We start from the raw sequence: 20147 nt of genomic DNA, 5'->3' as shown, positions 1-20147 counted from the left end.
CGGTGCTGATTCAGTCAGACAACATCACGGCGGTCGCCCATGTAAACCGACAGGGCGGCACAAGAAGCAGGATGGTGATGGCAGAAGCCACAAAGATTCTCCGATGGGCGGAAAATCACGTGCTAGCACTGTCAGTGGTGTTCATTCCGGGAGTGGACAACTGGGAAGCAGACTTCCTCAGCAGGCACGACCTCCACCCGGGAGAGTGGGGACTTCATCCAGAAGTCTTCCAGCTGATTGTAAATCGTTGGGAAAGGCCACAGGTGGACATGATGGCGTCCCGCCTCAACAAAAAGCTAAAAAGATATTGCGCCAGGTCAAGGGACCCTCAGGCGATAGCTGTGGACGCTCTAGTGACACCGTGGGTGTACCAGTCGGTTTATGTGTTCCCTCCTCTTCCTCTCATACCAAAGGTACTGAGGATAATAAGAAAGAGAGGAGTAAGAACTATACTCATCGTTCCGGATTGGCCAAGAAGAACTTGGTACCCGGAACTACAAGAAATGATCTCAGAGGACCCTTGGCCTCTGCCGCTCCGACAGGACCTGCTACAGCAGGGGCCCTGTCTGTTCCAAGACTTACCGCGGCTGCGTTTGACGGCATGGCGGTTGAACGCCGGATCCTAATGGAAAAGGGCATTCCAGTTGAAGTCATTCCTACGCTGATAAAAGCTAGGAAGGATGTGACAGCAAAACATTATCACCGCATATGGCGAAAATATGTTGCTTGGTGTGAGGCCAGGAAGGCCCCAACAGAGGAATTTCAGGTGGGTCGATTTCTGCACTTCCTACAATCAGGAGTGACTATGGGCCTAAAATTGGGATCCATTAAAGTCCAGATTTCGGCCCTATCTATTTTCTTTCAAAAAGACCTGACTTCACTGCCTGAACTTCAGATGTTTGTTAAGGGAGTGCTGCATATTCAGCCCCCTTTTGTGCCTCCAGTGGCACCTTGGGATCTCAACGTAGTGTTGGATTTCCTAAAATCACATTGGTTTGAGCCACTTCAGACCGTGGAGTTGAAGTATCTCACGTGGAATGTAGTCATGCTGTTGGCCTTGGCCTCAGCTAGGCGTGTGTCAGTATTGTCCTGTAAAAGCCCATATCTGATTTTCCATATGGACAGGGCAGAATTGAGGACTCGTCCCCAATTTCTCCCAAAGGTGGTATCAGCGTTTCATTTGAACCAACCTATTGTGGTGCCTGCGGCTACTCGGGACTTGGAGGATTCCAAGTTGCTGGACGTAGTCCGGGCCCTGAAAATCTATGTTTCCATGACGGCTAGAGTCAGAAAAACTGACTCGCTGTTTATCCTGCATGCACCCAACAAGCTGGGTGCTCCTGCTTCAAAGCAGACTATTGCTCGCTGGATCTGTAGCACGATTCAACTTGCACATTCTGCTGCTGGACTGCCGCATCCTAAATCAGTAAAAGCCCATTCCACGAGGAAGGTGGGCTCTTCTTGGGCGGCTGCCCGAGGGGTCTCAGCTTTACAACTTTGCCGTGCTGCTACTTGGTCGGGATCAAACACTTTTGCGAAATTCTACAAGTTTGATACCCTGGCTGAGGAGGACCTTGAGTTTGCTCATTCGGTGCTGCAGAGTCATCCGCACTCTCCCGCCCGTTTGGGAGCTTTGGTATAATCCCCATGGTCCTTACGGAGTACCCAGCATCCACTAGGACGTCAGAGAAAATAAGAATTTACTCACCGGTAATTCTATTTCTCGTAGTCCGTAGTGGATGCTGGGAGCCCGTCCCAAGTGCGGACTTTCTGCAATACATGTATATAGTTATTGCTTAACTATAGGGTTATTGTTATGAGCCATCTGTTGAATGAGGCTCAGTTGTAGTTCATACTGTTAACTGGGTATAGTTATCACAAGTTGTACGGTGTGATTGGTGTGGCTGGTATGAGTCTTACCCTGGATTCCAAATCCTTTCCTAGTAATGTCAGCTCTTCCGGGCACAGTTTCCCTAACTGAGGTCTGGAGGAGGGGCATAGAGGGAGGAGCCAGTGCACACCAGATATAGTACCTAATCTTTCTTTTAAGAGTGCTCAGTCTCCTGCGGAGCCCGTCTATTCCCCATGGTCCTTACGGAGTACCCAGCATCCACTACGGACTACGAGAAATAGAATTACCGGTGAGTAAATTCTTATTTTTAAGTAAAAAAAAATGTTGTGATTTGGTTCAGAACCCCCGGGACACCCTCCTGAATGACTAATTAGGCAAGTTTTTAATTATTTTTAATTGGCCAATAATGACATGTCATTTTTGGAGTGAAAAAGTGTAAAATGATCTCGATATTGGGGCACAAGTTAAGGGGCAGGTTTATTGGGGTGCTTTATGAGTGGGACAAGTGTTTTTAAACTTGCACATCTGAGTAATCGGTTTTTATTTACACTTAAAGTTCCCTAAAATTTTTATGCCCCCGAATTTAATTGTAGCACATATTTTGCGGGGGGAAGGGGGGAAATAGCCCTCTAATTTTTTTTAATTTTTTTTTTATGCATATAACAGCCATTTGACCCAATTTAAGTACTAGAAATACTTCTATAATAAGTTTATAACCAATAATAAACTTCTATTGGGTGTATTCAATTAGTGTTGGATCCTCTCCGATGGACAGGATCCGACACTTCACTATTCAATGTGCAGGCTTTTCCGACAGGTTTCTGCCCGTTTCCGACAATGCCGGTCTGACTTTTTTTTAAGTCGAATCTTCATTGTCGAACACAGGCTAAAAACCTGTCGGAAACGCCCGCAAATCCGACAACATACGTGGATCCGCGGCTAATCCGCCGATCCACGTGGTTTCCGACAAACCGGAATTATTTGAATACACCCCTATACTGTTATCCAATGTTAGTTTAGTTTTTTTGGGGTGTACTGGCAAATTGACCCATTTTTATGCTTTTCACTGCCAGCAACAAGTTTCATAAATTTGTAATTGAATAGGTGAATTGCGGGAGCCCCCGCAAAAAGCCCATTTTTGCGGCGAAAACAGCAAGCGAGATTTTGCGTCTAATTGAATTTGGCTCTTGGTGTTCAATGACCCATATTAGACTGTCATTTATTACATTACATGCTGTATTCTTTTAATTTTAGATATATTTGGAGACATATACATGGGAAAATTTAAAGAACAATATATTTAACATACTGTATAGAAAAGGCTCCATATAACACAGAAAATGAATCATCTAAATCAGTCTTTTTTTCAACTCCAATCCTCCTGTAACCCCAACAGGTCATGTTTCCAAGATTTATTTACTCATGCCACGAGTGAGTCAGTCTATTTTGCTTGGTCCATAATTATCCCACCTGTTTCCACAGATAGATATCCTGAAAGCATGACATGTTGGAGGTACATAAGGATTGGTTACCCCTGAGATAAATTAATATTATTGTTTGTAAGTTTCACATACAGTACCCTCTTGTTGCAGGTTGTCCAGGTTGCCGTGGTAGGAAGTAGTAGTTTTCTAGCGAAACTGGCAGGCACTGATTCACCACTTTACAGATATGGGGCAGCTTTATCAAATATTGGAGAGAGGTAAAGTACCAACCAATAAACATCTAATTGCAATTTCTCTATCGTCCTAGTGGATGCTGGGGTTCCTGAAAGGACCATGGGGAATAGCGGCTCCGCAGGAGACAGGGCACAAAAAGTAAAGCTTTTCCAGATCAGGTGGTGTGCACTGGCTCCTCCCCCTATGACCCTCCTCCAGACTCCAGTTAGATTTTTGTGCCCGGCCGAGAAGGGTGCAATTCTAGGTGGCTCTCATAAAGAGCTGCTTAGAGAAAGTTTAGCTTAGGTTTTTTATTTTACAGTGATTCCTGCTGGCAACAGGATCACTGCAACGAGGGACAGAGGGGAGAAGAAGTGAACTCACCTGCGTGCAGGATGGATTGGCTTCTTGGCTACTGGACATCAGCTCCAGAGGGACGATCACAGGTACAGCCTGGATGGTCACCGGAGCCGCGCCGCCGGCCCCCTTGCAGATGCTGAAGTAAGAAGAGGTCCAGAATCGGCGGCTGAAGACTCCTGCAGTCTTCTAAAGGTAGCGCACAGCACTGCAGCTGTGCGCCATTTTCCTCTCAGCACACTTCACACGCAGTCACTGAGGGTGCAGGGCGCTGGGGGGGGGCGCCCTGGGAGGCAAATGTAAACCTATATAAAGGCTAAAAATACCTCACATATAGCCCCCAGAGGCTATATGGAGATATTTAACCCCTGCCTGTATTCACAAAATAGCGGGAGACGAGCCCGCCGAAAAAGGGGCGGTGCCTATCTCCTCAGCACACGGCGCCATTTCCTCTCACAGCTCCGCTGGTCAGGACGGCTCCCAGGTCTCTCCCCTGCACTGCACTACAGAAACAGGGTAAAACAGAGAGGGGGGGCAAATTTAATGGCAATATCTTGATATATATAAAGCAGCTATAAGGGAGCACTTATTATAAGGCTATCCCTGTCATATATAGCGCTTTTTTGGTGTGTGCTGGCAGACTCTCCCTCTGTCTCCCCAAAGGGCTAGTGGGTCCTGTCTTCGTTTAGAGCATTCCCTGTGTGTCTGCTGTGTGTCGGTACGTGTGTGTCGACATGTATGAGGACGATATTGGTGTGGAGGCGGAGCAATTGCCAAATATGGGGATGTCACCTCCTAGGGGGTCGACACCAGAATGGATGCCTTTATTTATGGAATTACGGGATAGTGTCAACACGCTAAAGCAGTCGTTTGACGACATGAGGCGGCCGGACAATCAATTAGTGCCTGTCCAGGCACCTCAAACACCGTCAGGGGCTGTAAAACGCCCTTTGCCTCAGTCGGTCGACACAGACCCAGACACAGGCACTGATTCCAGTGGTGACGGTGACGAATCAACCGTATTTTCCAGTAGGGCCACACGTTATATGATTTTGGCAATGAAGGAGGCGTTAAATTTAGCTGATACTACAGGTACCACTAAACAGGGTATTATGTGGGGTGTGAAAAAACTACCTATAGTTTTTCCTGAATCAGAAGAATTAAATGACGTGTGTGATGAAGCGTGGGTTGCCCCTGATAAAAAGCTGATAATTTCAAAGAAATTATTGGCATTATACCCTTTCCCGCCAGAGGTTAGGGAGCGCTGGGAAACACCTCCTAGGGTGGACAAGGCGCTAACACGCTTATCAAAACAAGTGGCGTTACCTTCTCCTGAGACGGCCGCACTTAAAGATCCATCAGATAGGAGGATGGAAAATATCCAAAAAAGTATATACACACATGCAGGTGTTATACTACGACCAGCTATAGCGACTGCCTGGATGTGCAGTGCTGGGGTAGTTTGGTCAGAGTCCCTGATTGAAAATATTGATACCCTGGACAGGGACAATATTTTGCTGTCGTTAGAACAAATAAAGGATGCATTTCTTTATATGCGTGATGCACAGAGGGATATCTGCACACTGGCATCACGGGTAAGTGCTATGTCCATTTCGGCCAGAAGAGCTTTATGGACGCGACAGTGGACAGGCGATGCGGATTCAAAACGGCATATGGAAGTTTTGCCGTATAAAGGGGAGGAGTTATTTGGAGTCGGTCTATCAGATTTGGTGGCCACGGCTACAGCCGGGAAATCCACCTTTCTACCTCAAGTCACTCCCCAACAGAAAAAGGCACCGACTTTTCAACCGCAGCCCTTTCGTTCCTTTAAAAATAAGAGAGCAAAGGGCTATTCATATCTGCCACGAGGCAGAGGTCGAGGGAAGAAACAGCAACAGGCAGCTCCTTCCCAGGAACAGAAGCCCTCCCCGGCTTCTACAAAAGCCTCAGCATGACGCTGGGGCTTCTCAAGCGGACTCGGGGACGGTGGGAGGTCGTCTCAAAAATTACAGCGCGCAGTGGGCTCACTCGCAGGTAGATCCCTGGATCCTGCAGATAATATCTCAGGGGTACAGGTTGGAATTAGAGACAGATCCACCTCGCCGTTTCCTGAAGTCTGCTTTACCAACGTCCCCTTCCGAAAGGGAGACGGTTTTGGAAGCCGTTCACAAGCTGTACTCTCAGCAGGTGATAGTCAAGGTACCTCTTCTACAACAAGGGAAGGGGTATTATTCCACTCTATTTGTGGTACCGAAGCCGGATGGCTCGGTAAGGCCTATTCTAAATCTGAAGTCCTTGAACCTGTACATAAAGAAGTTCAAGTTCAAGATGGAGTCACTCAGAGCAGTGATAGCGAACCTGGAAGAAGGGGACTTTATGGTATCCTTGGACATCAAGGATGCGTATCTCCACGTTCCAATTTACCCCTCACACCAGGGGTACCTCAGGTTCGTTGTACAAAACTGTCACTATCAGTTTCAGACGCTGCCGTTTGGTTTGTCCACGGCACCTCGGGTCTTTACAAAGGTAATGGCCGAGATGATGATTCTTCTTCGAAGAAAAGGCGTATTAATTATCCCATACTTGGACGATCTCCTAATAAGGGCAAGGTCCAGAGAACAGCTAGAGATGGGATTAGCAATATCTCAAGAGGTGCTAAAGCAGCACGGATGGATTCTGAATATTCCAAAATCCCAATTAATGCCGACAACTCGTCTGCTGTTCCTAGGGATGATTCTGGACACGGTTCAGAAAAAGGTTTTTCTTCCTGAGGAAAAAGCCAAGGAGTTATCCGACCTGGTCAGGAATCTCCTAAAACCAGGAAAGGTGTCTGTACATCAATGCACGCATCTTCAGATGCACCTGCGGATAACCCTGTCTCCAAGGACAAGGGTATCTCTTCTGTGGTGGTTGCAGAGGGCTCATCTATTGGAGGGCCGCAGATTCGGCATACAGGATTGGATCCTGGTGACCACGGACGCCAGCCTGAGAGGCTGGGGAGCAGTCACACAAGGAAGAAACTTCCAGGGAGTGTGGTCGAGCCTGGAAAAGTCTCTTCACATAAACATTCTGGAACTAAGAGCAATCTACAATGCTCTAAGCCAGGCGGAACCTCTGCTTCAAGGAAGACCGGTGTTGATCCAGTCGGACAACATCACGGCAGTCGCCCATGTAAACAGACAGGGCGGCACAAGAAACAGGAGTGCAATGGCAGAAGCTGCCAGGATCCTTCGCTGGGCGGAGAATCACGTGATAGCACTGTCAGCAGTGTTCATCCCGGGAGTGGACAACTGGGAAGCAGACTTCCTCAGCAGACACGATCTTCACCCGGGAGAGTGGGGACTTCATCCAGAAGTTTTCCACATGCTAATAAACCGTTGGGAAAGACCAATGGTGGACATGATGGCGTCTCGCCTCAACAAAAAACTGGACAGGTATTGCGCCAGGTCAAGAGATCCGCAGGCAATAGCTGTGGACGCGCTGGTAACACCTTGGGTGTACCAGTCGGTGTATGTGTTTCCTCCTCTGCCTCTCATACCAAAGGTATTGAGAATCATACGGCAAAGCGGAGTAAGAACGATACTAGTGGCTCCGGATTGGCCAAGAAGGTCTTGGTACCCGGAACTTCAAGAGATGGTCACGGACGATCCGTGGCCTCTACCTCTAAGACAGGACCTGCTTCAGCAGGGACCGTGTCTATTCCAAGACTTACCGCGGCTGCGTTTGACGGCATGGCGGTTGAACGCCAGATCCTAAAAGGAAAAGGCATTCCAGAAGAAGTCATTCCTACCTTGATTAAGGCAAGAAAGGAAGTCACCGCGAAGCATTATCACCGCATTTGGCGGAAATATGTTGCGTGGTGCGAGGATCGGAGTGCTCCGACGGAGGAATTTCAACTGGGTCGTTTCCTACATTTCCTGCAATCAGGATTGTCTATGGGTCTCAAATTAGGATCTATTAAGGTTCAAATTTCGGCCCTGTCAATATTCTTCTAAAAAGAATTGGCCTCAGTTCCTGAGGTCCAGACTTTTGTCAAAGGAGTACTGCATATACAGCCTCCTGTGGTGCCTCCGGTGGCACCGTGGGATCTAAATGTAGTTTTAGATTTCCTCAAATCCCATTGGTTTGAACCACTAAAAAATGTGGATTTGAAATATCTCACATGGAAAGTGACTATGTTACTGGCCCTGGCGTCCGCCAGGAGAGTATCTGAACTGGCGGCTTTATCTTATAAAAGCCCTTATTTAATTTTCCATTCGGATAGGGCAGAGCTGCGGACGCGTCCGCATTTTCTCCCTAAGGTGGTATCAGCGTTTCACCTGAACCAGCCTATTGTAGTGCCTGCGGCTACAAGCGACTTGGAGGACTCCAAGTTGTTGGACGTTGTCAGAGCTTTAAAAATATACATTTCAAGGACGGCTGGAGTCAGAAAATCTGACTCGCTGTTTATACTGTATGCACCCAACAAGTTGGGTGCGCCTGCTTCTAAGCAGTCGATTGCTCGTTGGATTTGTAACACAATTCAACTTGCACATTCTGTGGCAGGCCTGCCACAGCCTAAATCTGTTAAGGCCCATTCCACAAGGAAGGTGGGCTCATCTTGGGCGGCTGCCCGAGGGGTCTCGGCATTACAACTCTGCCGAGCAGCTACGTGGTCAGGGGAGAACACGTTTGTAAAATTCTACAAATTTGATACCCTGGCAAAGGAGGACCTGGAGTTCTCTCATTCGGTGCTGCAGAGTCATCCGCACTCTCCCGCCCGTTTGGGAGCTTTGGTATAATCCCCATGGTCCTTTCAGGAACCCCAGCATCCACTAGGACGATAGAGAAAATAAGAATTTACTTACCGATAATTCTATTTCTCGGAGTCCGTAGTGGATGCTGGGCGCCCATCCCAAGTGCGGATTATCTGCAATACTTGTACATAGTTATTGTTAACTAATTCGGGTTATTGTTTAGGGAGCCATCTTTCAGAGGCTCCTCTGTTATCATACTGTTAACTGGGTTTAGATCACAAGTTGTACGGTGTGATTGGTGTGGCTGGTATGAGTCTTACCCGGGATTCAAAATCCTCCCTTATTGTGTACGCTCGTCCGGGCACAGTACCTAACTGGAGTCTGGAGGAGGGTCATAGGGGGAGGAGCCAGTGCACACCACCTGATCTGGAAAAGCTTTACTTTTTGTGCCCTGTCTCCTGCGGAGCCGCTATTCCCCATGGTCCTTTCAGGAACCCCAGCATCCACTACGGACTCCGAGAAATAGAATTATCGGTAAGTAAATTCTTATTTTCTCCAGCACAGACTATAAAATGGCAGTTAGGAGCTGATAGGTTGGTACTTTATCTTTCTCCACTTTTTCTCTTTCTAAACTTTACTAAGTCTCCCCCATGGTCCTTTAACCCCTTCAGCGCCATTTTTTTTTAATACACACCTCCCATGGTGTGTTTTGAAATTCATGTAGTGCAGGGGTTAGAGTGCAGGAGGGCGATCGCCCGCGGGGGAACACCTGCGGGCATCGCCAGCATCATAAACAATTAATTTATACACCTAAAAAAACTATACTATATTTATAAAATACACACCTCCTAAGGAGTGTTTTTAAATACGTGGCGGTGCAGGGGTTAAAAGTACAAGGGGGGGTGGGGGTGAGCGTGAGGGGTGAGAACCAGGGGCAGCGGCGGCAGTGCTTCACGGTTGCCAGGATGGCCCTGTCATACCGGGACCCCTGATAGCGGCGGAGGTCAGCAGGAGCAGGGAGGAAGATAACTAAATCCTCCACCCGTGATCACCCAGCACAATAGCGCTGGCTAACCCGGAGGATTTCCGGGCATACCACTGAAGGGGTTAATGTAGAGTTAAAGATTGCTCCTTATATTGCCAATTTGTAAACAAAAAATATTCGGTATTATCTATATCAATTTATATATGTAGGAGGACACATCTGTATGTCTGTAAATACATTAGGCAGTAATATAGTATACAGGCGTATCACCTGTTTAAATGTAATTCCCTGTTATTAATTTAATGTTTCAGTGAGAGTTGAGAGTGGCAGAAGCTAGCTTTTCCTGCAGTAAATTATGTAAACTAGGTAAAACTCATATATGAAACCTAATCTTTGTAAATAGAAGGCTTGTCCCTTTAACATTTCAGTTTAATTAGCGGCAAGTCATCTCACCTAGCGGGTATATGTGCACATATGTGGCAATTATGGTAGCCCCGTGTTCACTGATTTCTATCTGCAGCTTCACAGGGCTATGTGCAAAAATCAGCGAGTCCTGCGTCAGATGGGGCGAGAAGTAGACGGGATGAGGTGTCATTGCTGGCAACGGCACTCCACTCTGCTCACCCTTAATTGAATTGGCTCACCCTTAATTGAATTGGCAGTGTTTGATAACTGAAAATGTAAGCAAAAATTTATACATTTCCGCAATGAGATCTCAAAATATGGGCATAACCCTGTTTAAACCGAGTCATATATAAATACAAGCAAACCAGCATAGCAAAATTGCTGTTTCTGTAGAGACTTTGGGCTTTCTGGTAGATATAGACTACATTGACACTTTTTTTTTTTCAGCTGACTCTCTCTACTTCTACTTCGCCTCCTACTACCCAAATCATTAATCGATCTCAGACCTCCAGCACTACAAGCAGCAGTATCACCCAGAAAACCATGTTACTGAGAAGTACTTCCCCAACTCTGAGTGCAAGCCAGGCTCAGATGTATCTGCGAGCTCAAATGGTGAGTGTCTTCTCCGGTCCACTGTGTCAGTTTAGTGTCAGCTGACTCCCTAAGATGCTATCTCGCAAACATTAAATACCCCCATCAATGATCATAGCATTATAGAGTAACATTTGTTACTCAACACAACCGAATGCCATATGAGAAAAATATGGCTCCAGTTTGGGTTGCATATACTGGTTGGGTTTGGGTGTCCGGCGGTCGGGATCCAGCCGGTCACCATACCGATGCCGGGTTCCTGATCTTTAGATTGCCTGTGGGATGGGGGGAAGGCGAGCGCATCTAAGCCCCTTGTGGGCTTGATGCGCTTGCCACAGGTTCTATTCCCACTCTATGGGTGTCGTGGACACCCACAAGTGGGAATAGTCCCTATTAGTCGGCATGCCGACTATCGGGCTCTGAATCGGTCAGGATCCGACTACATCCAGCATATACAAATACATATTAATTTGTTTTATCATTTTGGATTAAGGTATCAGTGGTCCACCAAGGATTTGTGTAGGGCAGGGCGCCGAAGGCACTCACGCGCTCTTGAAAAGTGGGGTGCCGCCAGCCGGGCAGGGGTTGCAGCCCTGTCGGCATCACTGTTAGGGGTGGGGTGGACCACTCAATGCCACTAATGGGGTGTGCCCCAGCCATGGCGTTACTGATGGGACGGGTTTCCCCCAAGTTCTCCTTTTAATGTGAATCTATTGACACAGCGGCGGTGGAAGCAGTCTGTTTTAAAAACAGCCTAGCATGAATACTATGTGTAATGAGGGGGTAAAAAAAATATGGAACCCATCCTTTGTTCACTCGCTTACTATTCATTTTTCTCTAACGTCCTAGTGGATGCTGGGGACTCCGTCAGGACCATGGGGAATAGCGGCTCCACAGGAGACAGGGCACGAAAAGTAAGCTTTTAGGATCACATGGTGTGTACTGGCTCCTCCCCCTATGACCCTCCTCCAAGCCTCAGTTAGGTTTTTGTGCCCGTCCGAGCAGGGTGCAATCTAGGTGGCTCTCATAAAGAGCTGCTTAGAAAAAGTTTTTTAGGTTTCTTATTTTCAGTGAGTCCTGTTGGCAACAGGCTCACTGCTACGAGGGACTTAGGGGAGAGAAGTGAACTCACCTGCGTGCAGGATGGATTTGCTTCTTAGGCTACTGGACACCATTAGCTCCAGAGGGATCGAACACAGGCCCAGCCATGGAGTCCGGTCCCGGAGCCGTGCCGCCGACCCCCCTTGCAGATGCCGAAGTTGAAGAGGTCCAGAGGTCCGGAAACAGGCGGCAGAAGACTTTCAGTCTTCATAAGGTAGCGCACAGCACTGCAGCTGTGCGCCATTGTTGTCGGCACACTTCACACCAGCGGTCACTGAGGGTGCAGGGCGCTGGGGGGGGCGCCCTGGGCAGCAATGTATAATACCTTTTTCTATGGCTAAAATACATCACATATAGCCCTTGAGGCTATATGGATGTATTTAACCCCTGCCATATATCGCAAACTCCGGGAGAAGAGCCCGCCGTTTTAGGGGGCGGGGCCTATTCTCCTCAGCACACAGCGCCATTTTCCTGCTCAGCTCCGCTGTGAGGAAGGCTCCCAGGACTCTCCCCTGCACTGCACTACAGAAACAGGGTAAAACAGAGAAGGGGGGCATATTTTGGCGATATTTTTATATATTAAGCGCATATAACAGAAACAACACCTTTTAGGGTTGTTTATATACATTTTTATAGCGCTTTGGTGTGTGCTGGCAAACTCTCCCTCTGTCTCCCCAAAGGGCTAGTGGGGTCCTGTCTTCGATAAGAGCATTCCCTGTGTGTCTGCTGTGTGTCGGTACGTGTGTGTCGACATCTATGAGGACGATGTTGGTGTGGAGGCGGAGCAATTGCCGGTAATGGTGATGTCACCCCCTAGGGAGTCGACACCGGAATGGATGGCTTTAATTATGGAATTACGTGATAATGTTAGCACGCTGCAAAAGTCAGTTGACGACATGAGACGGCCGGAAAACCAGTTAGTACCTGTCCAGGCGTCTCAGGCACCGTCAGGGGCTGTAAAACGTCCCTTACCTCAGTCAGTCGACACAGGTACCGACACAGATGAATCTAGTGTCGACGGTGAAGAAAGAAACGTATTTTCCAATAGGGCCACACGTTATATGATCACGGCAATGAAGGAGGCTTTGCATATCTCTGATACTGCAGGTACCTCAAAGGGGGGTATTATGTGGGGTGTGAAAAAACTACCTGTAGCTTTTCCAGAATCAGAGGAATTGAATGACGTGTGTGATGAAGCGTGGGTTAACCCCGATAGAAAACTGCTAATTTCAAAGAAGTTATTGGCATTATACCCTTTCCCACCAGAGGTTAGGGCGCGCTGGGAAACACCCCCTAGGGTGGATAAGGCGCTCACACGCTTATCAAAACAAGTGGCGTTACCGTCTCCTGATACGGCCGCCCTCAAGGATCCAGCTGATAGGAGGCTGGAAACTACCCTGAAGAGTATATACACACATACTGGTGTTATACTGCGACCAGCAATAGCCTCAGCCTGGATGTGCAGTGCTGGGGTGGTGTGGTCGGATTCCCTGACTGAAAATATTGATACCCTGGATAGGGACAGTATTTTATTGACTATAGAGCAATTAAAGGATGCTTTTCTTTATATGCGAGATGCTCAGAGGGATATTTGCACTCTGGCATCGAGAGTAAGTGCGATGTCCATATCTGCCAGAAGAAGTTTATGGACGCGACAGTGGTCAGGTGATGCGGATTCCAAACGGCATATGGAAGTATTGCCGTATAAAGGAGAGGAATTATTTGGGGTCGGTCTATCGGATCTGGTGGCCACGGCAACAGCCGGAAAATCCACTTTTTTACCTCAGGTCACCTCCCAACAGAAAAAGACACCGTCTTTTCAGCCGCAGTCCTTTCGTTCCTATAAGAACAAGCGGGCAAAAGGACAGTCATATTTGCCCAGAGGCAAAGGAAGGGGTAAGAGGGTGCAGCAAGCAACTACTTCCCACGAACAGAAGCCCTCCCCGGCTTCTACAAAGCCCTCAGCATGACGCTGGGGCTGTGCAAGCGGACTCAGGGGCGGTGGGGGGTCGACTAAAGATTTTCAGCACACAGTGGGCGCGCTCACAGGTGGACCCTTGGATCCTGCAGGTAGTATCTCAGGGTTACAAGTTGGAATTCGAAAAGTCTCCCCCTCGCCGGTTCCTAAAGTCTGCTTTACCAACGTCTCCCTCAGAAAGGGCGACGGTATTGGAAGCCATTCACAAGCTGTATTCTCAGCAGGTGATAGTCAAGGTACCCCTCCTACAACAGGGAAAGGGGTATTATTCCACACTATTTGTGGTACCGAAGCCGGACGGTTCGGTAAGACCTATTCTAAATCTGAAATCCTTGAACCTGTACATACAGAAATTCAAATTCAAGATGGAGTCACTCAGAGCAGTGATAGCGAATCTGGAAGAAGGGGACTTCATGGTGTCCCTGGACATAAAAGATGCTTATCTGCATGTCCCAATTTACCCTTCACACCAAGGGTATCTCAGGTTCGTGATACAAAACTGTCATTATCAGTTTCAAACGCTGCCGTTTGGTTTGTCCACGGCACCTCGGGTCTTTACCAAGGTAATGGCCGAAATGATGGTTCTTCTACGAAGAAAAGGCGTATTAATTATCCCTTACTTGGACGATCTCCTGATAAGGGCAAGGTCCAGAGAACAGCTGGAAGTCGGAGTAGCACTAACCCAAGTAGTGCTTCAACAACACGGGTGGATTCTGAATCTTCCAAAATCTCAATTGACCCCGACGACACGTCTGCTGTTCCTGGGAATGATTCTGGACACTGTTCAGAAAAAGGTGTTTCTCCCGGAGGAGAAAGCAAGGGAGTTATCCGAACTTGTCAGGAACCTCCTAAAACCAGGAAATGTGTCAGTACATCAATGCACAAGAGTCCTGGGAAAGATGGTGGCTTCTTACGAAGCAATTCCATTCGGCAGATTCCACGCACGAATATTTCAGTGGGATCTGCTGGACAAATGGTCCGGATCGCATCTGCACATGCATCAGCGGATAACACTGTCACCAAGAACAAGGGTGTCTCTTCTGTGGTGGTTGCAGAGTGCCCATCTGTTAGAGGGCCGCAGATTCGGCATACAGGACTGGGTCCTGGTGACTACGGATGCCAGCCTACGAGGCTGGGGAGCAGTCACACAGGGAAGAAACTTCCAGGGCGTGTGGTCGAACCTGGAGACGTCTCTTCACATAAATATACTGGAGCTAAGAGCGATTTACAATGCTCTAAGCCTGGCAAATCCGCTGCTTCAGGGTCAGCCGGTGTTGATCCAGTCGGACAACATCACGGCAGTCGCCCACGTAAACAGACAGGGCGGCACGAGAAGCAGAAGAGCAATGACAGAAGCTGCAAGGATTCTTCGCTGGGCGGAAAATCATGTCATAGCACTGTCAGCAGTGTTCATTCCGGGAGTGGACAACTGGGAAGCAGACTTCCTCAGCAGACACGACCTCCACCCGGGAGAGTGGGGACTTCATCCAGAAGTCTTCCACATGATTGTGAACCGTTGGGAAAAACCAAAGGTGGACATGATGGCGTCCTGCCTCAACAAGAAACTGGACAGATATTGCGCCAGGTCGAGAGACCCTCAGGCGATAGCTGTGGACGCTCTGGTAACACCGTGGGTGTACCAGTCCGTGTATGTGTTTCCTCCTCTGCCTCTCATACCAAAGGTACTGAGAATTATACGGCTACGGGGAGTAAGAACAATACTCGTGGCTCCGGATTGGCCGAGAAGGACTTGGTACCCGGAACTTCAAGAGATGCTCACGGAAGAGCCGTGGCCTCTACCGTTAAGAAGGGATCTGCTTCAGCAGGGACCTTGTATGTTCCAAGACTTACCGCGGCTGCGTTTGACGGCATGGCGGTTGAACGCCGGATTCTAAAAGAAAAGGGCATTCCAGAGGAAGTTATTCCTACCTTGATTAAAGCCAGGAAGGAAGTGACCGCACAACATTATCACCGCATTTGGAGAAAATATGTTGCGTGGTGTGAGGCCAAGAAGGCCCCAACGGAGGAATTTCAATTGGGTCGATTCCTACATTTCCTGCAGGCAGGATTGTCTATGGGCCTCAAATTGGGGTCTATTAAGGTTCAAATTTCGGCCTTATCGATTTTCTTCCAGAAAGAATTGGCTTCAGTGCCTGAAGTACAAACCTTTGTCAAAGGTGTACTACATATACAGCCCCCGATTGTGCCTCCAGTAGCACCGTGGGATCTCAACGTAGTTTTGGATTTTCTCAAATCCCATTGGTTTGAGCCGCTCAAATCGGTAGATTTGAAGTATCTTACATGGAAAGTAACCATGCTACTGGCCCTGGCTTCAGCCAGGAGAGTATCAGAGTTGGCGGCTTTATCGTACAAAAGCCCATATCTGATTTTCCATTCGGACAGGGCAGAACTGCGGACGCGTCCTCAGTTTCTGCCTAAGGTGGTTTCGGCTTTTCACTTGAACCAGCCTATTGTGGTGCCTGCGGCTACTAGCGACTTGGAGGACTCCAAGTTGCTGGACGTTGTCAGAGCATTGAAAATATATATTTCAAGGACGGCTGGAGTCAGAAAATCTGACTCGCTGTTTATCCTGTATGCACCCAACAAGATGGGTGCTCCTGCGTCTAAGCAGACGATTGCTCGTTGGATCTGTAGCACAATCCAACTTGCACATTCTGTGGCAGGCCTGCCACAGCCTAAATCTGTAAATGCCCACTCCACAAGGAAGGTGGGCTCATCTTGGGCGGCTGCCCGAGGGGTCTCGGCATTACAACTTTGCCGAGCAGCTACGTGGTCAGGGGAGAACACGTTTGTAAAATTTTACAAATTTGATACTCTGGCTAAGGAGGACCTGGAGTTCTCTCATTCGGTGCTGCAGAGTCATCCGCACTCTCCCGCCCGTTTGGGAGCTTTGGTATAATCCCCATGGTCCTGACGGAGTCCCCAGCATCCACTAGGACGTTAGAGAAAATAAGAATTTACTTACCGATAATTCTATTTCTCATAGTCCGTAGTGGATGCTGGGCGCCCATCCCAAGTGCGGATTGTCTGCAATACTTGTACATAGTTATTGTTACAAAAATCTGGTTATTATTGTTGCGAGCCATCTTTTCAGAGGCTTCTTCGTTGTTATCATACTGTTAACTGGGTTCAAATCACAAGTTGTACGGTGTGATTGGTGTGGCTGGTATGAGTCTTACCCGGGATTCAAGATCCTTCCTTATTGTGTACGCTCGTCCGGGCACAGTACCTAACTGAGGCTTGGAGGAGGGTCATAGGGGGAGGAGCCAGTACACACCATGTGATCCTAAAAGCTTACTTTTTGTGCCCTGTCTCCTGCGGAGCCGCTATTCCCCATGGTCCTGACGGAGTCCCCAGCATCCACTACGGACTATGAGAAATAGAATTATCGGTAAGTAAATTCTTATTATTTTCTATAAATATATATACTAGCTGTGCTACCCGTTCTTCGCACACACAGGAGTTTTTGATTTTCACTGTTATAAATGAGTGTTTAAAACTTGGTAAATCTATAGAGCTGCATTTCTGAGACGTCTTAATGTAAGTAAATATTAATCCATGGTTCTTGATGTTACTCGAGGAGCACCCGTAGCAGATTTGGTAAAAAAGTGACAGGACCACTTTTGTAGCTTATTAAATTCTACACACTGGAGGTGCAATTAAAATTTTGATCCGATTGTCCGTTTGGGTGTTTTTATTCACACAACGCAAGCCACGCAGCAGTAATGATGTATACCTATGTTAAATTTCAGCTTCCTAACATGTCGGCAAGTAAGAGAATTAGTGATGAGTCAGAGAGTGAGTGAGTGAGTGAGGGCTTTTGCACACACAAATATAAATAAATAAATATATATATATATATATATATATATATATATATATATACAGGTTGAGTATCCCATATCTAAATATTCCGAAATACGCAATATTCCGAAATACGCAATTTTTTGAGCGAGATAGTGAAACCTTTGTTTTCTGATGGCTCAGTGTACACAAACTTTGTTTAATACACAAACTTATTAAAAATATTGTATTAAATGACCTTCAGGCTGTGTGTATAAGGTGTATATGAAACATAAATGAATTGTGTCTATGTACACACACTTTGTTTAATGCACAAAGTTATAAAAAATGTTAGCTAAAATTACCTTCAGGCTGTGTGTATAAGGTGTATATGAAACATAAATGCATTCTGTGGTCAGACTTAGGTCCCATCGCCATGATATCTCATTATGCTATGCAATTATTCTGATAACCAAAATGTTTCTGGTCTCAAGCATTTTGGATAAGGGATACTCAACGTGTGTGTGTGTGTGTGTGTGTGTGTGTGTATATATATATATATATATATATAGAGAGAGAGAGAGAGAGAGAGAGAGAGAGAGAGAGAGAGAGTCAGTCCATCAAAAGTTCCCAAAGGTTCTCATGGTGGGAAGACCAGCACAACCAGCGATAGATTCATGAGAGATGTATCTTCAATTAGAATAACAACACCATCTCATGAAGCAGTAATAAAGGTATACTTAGCATATGAAGACAGGCATAAGCAGCTTGGGGCATGGCAACCCCCACCCTGACAGCAGCTGTTTTGGTGCTGGCGCACCTTTCTCAAAGGGTGATGACCCTGTATATAATATCGTATTCTGAAAAATCTCTCTCAATCCAGTTACCATCCCATCTCTCATCTCCCATGCCCCTCCAAGCTACTTAAGAGACTTGCCTCACATGCTTTCACACACACAATTTATTGGATCCACTTCAGTCAGGCTTTCATTCCCAACCCTATACAGAGGCAGCACCTACTACGTTAGTGAATGATCTGTTTACTAGTGATGTGCACCGGAAATTTTTCGGGTTTTGTGTTTTGGTTTTGGATTCGGTTCCGCGGCCGTGTTTTGGATTCGGACGCGTTTTGCCAAAACCTCCCTGAAAATTTTTTGTCGGATTCGGGTGTGTTTTGGACTCTGGTGATTTTTACAAAAAACCCTCAAAAACAGATTAAATCATAGAATTTGGGGGTCATTTTGATCCCATAGTATTATTAACCTCAATAACCATAATTTACACTAATTTTCAGTCTATTCTGAGCACCTCACAATATTATTTTTAGTCCTAAAATTTGCACCGAGGTCGCTGGATGGCTAAGCTAAGCGACACAAGTGGCCGACACAAACACCTGGCCCATCTAGGAATGGCACTGCAGTGTCAGGCAGGATGGCACTTCAAAAAAATTGTCCCCAAACAGCACATGATGCAAAGAAAAAAAGAGACGCACCAAGGTCGCTGTGTGACTAAGCTAAGCGACACAAGTGGCCGACACAAACACCTGGCCCATCTAGGAGTGGCACTGCAGTGTCAGACAGGATGGTACTTCAAAAAAATAGTCCCCAAACAGCACATGATGCAAAGAAAAAAAGAGACGCACCAAGGTCGCTGTGTGACTAAGCTAAGCGACACAAGTGGCCGACACAAACACCTGGCCCATCTAGGAGTGGCACTGCAGTGTCAGGCAGGATGGCACTTCAAAAAAATAGTCCCCAAACAGCACATGATGCAAAGAAAAAAAGAGACGCACCAAGGTCGCTGTGTGACTAAGCTAAGCGACACAAGTGGCCGACACAAACACCTGGCCCATCTAGGAGTGGCACTGCAGTTTTCTAGCGAGAGGATGAGTGCTTCCATCCTCATGTGAATCTGAACCACTAGCCATAAACATAGGCCAAGGCCTCAGCCGTTCCTTGCCACTCCGTGTCGTAAATGGCATATTGGCAAGTTTACGCTTCTCATCAGACGCTTTTAATTTTGATTTTTGGGTCATTTAACTGAACTTTTGTTTTTTGGATTTTACATGCTCTCTACTATGACATTGGGCATCGGCCTTGGCAGACGACGTTGATGGCATTTCATCGTCTCGGCCATGACTAGTGGCAGCAGCTTCAGCACGAGGTGGAAGTGGATCTTGATCTTTCCCTATTTTAACCTCCACATTTTTGTTCTCCATTTTTTAATGTGTGGAATTATATGCCAGTATCAATAGCAATGGCCTACTACTATATATACTGCGCACAACTGAAATGCACCACAGGTATGGATGGATAGTATACTTGACGACACAGAGGTAGGTAGAGCAGTGGCCTTCCGTACCGTACTGCTATATATACTGGTGGTCACTGTCAGCAACTGCAAAACTAAAATGCACCACAGGTATAGAATCTAGATGGATAGTATACTTGACGACACAGAGGTAGGTAGAGCAGTGGCCTTCCGTACCGTACTGCTATATATACTAGTGGTCACTGTCAGCAAAACTCTGCACTGTACTCCTCCTATATAATACTGCTGGTCCCCAGTCCCCACAATAAAGCAGTGTGAGCACAGATATATGCAGCACACTGAGCACAGATATGGAGTGTTTTTCAGGCAGACAACGTATACTGGTGGTCACTGTCAGCAAAACTCTGCACTG

General features: G+C 47.1%; 1 protein-coding gene across 7 annotated transcripts in view; it reads left to right on the top strand.

Annotated features, from left to right (window-relative positions):
• PHC3 (polyhomeotic homolog 3) overlaps positions 1–20147 on the top strand; it is a 364349-nt gene that overhangs the window by 149391 nt on the left and 194811 nt on the right. For 6 of the 7 annotated variants that reach the window (XM_063916218.1, XM_063916215.1, XM_063916214.1 and 3 more), the window contains one exon: positions 10438–10602. In XM_063916218.1, coding sequence (XP_063772288.1) covers positions 10438–10602 — 165 coding nt within the window. Of the gene's footprint in view, positions 1–10149; positions 10266–10437; positions 10603–20147 lie in introns of those variants that run through there. The other variant, XM_063916219.1, reaches the window with a different exon arrangement.

This window comes from Pseudophryne corroboree, chromosome 4 (assembly GCF_028390025.1).
Source record: "Pseudophryne corroboree isolate aPseCor3 chromosome 4, aPseCor3.hap2, whole genome shotgun sequence".
In the NCBI taxonomy this organism is placed as follows: domain Eukaryota; kingdom Metazoa; phylum Chordata; class Amphibia; order Anura; family Myobatrachidae; genus Pseudophryne; species Pseudophryne corroboree.
Note: the sequence above shows the minus strand (reverse complement) of the source record. Positions and strands in the feature narration are given on the sequence as shown.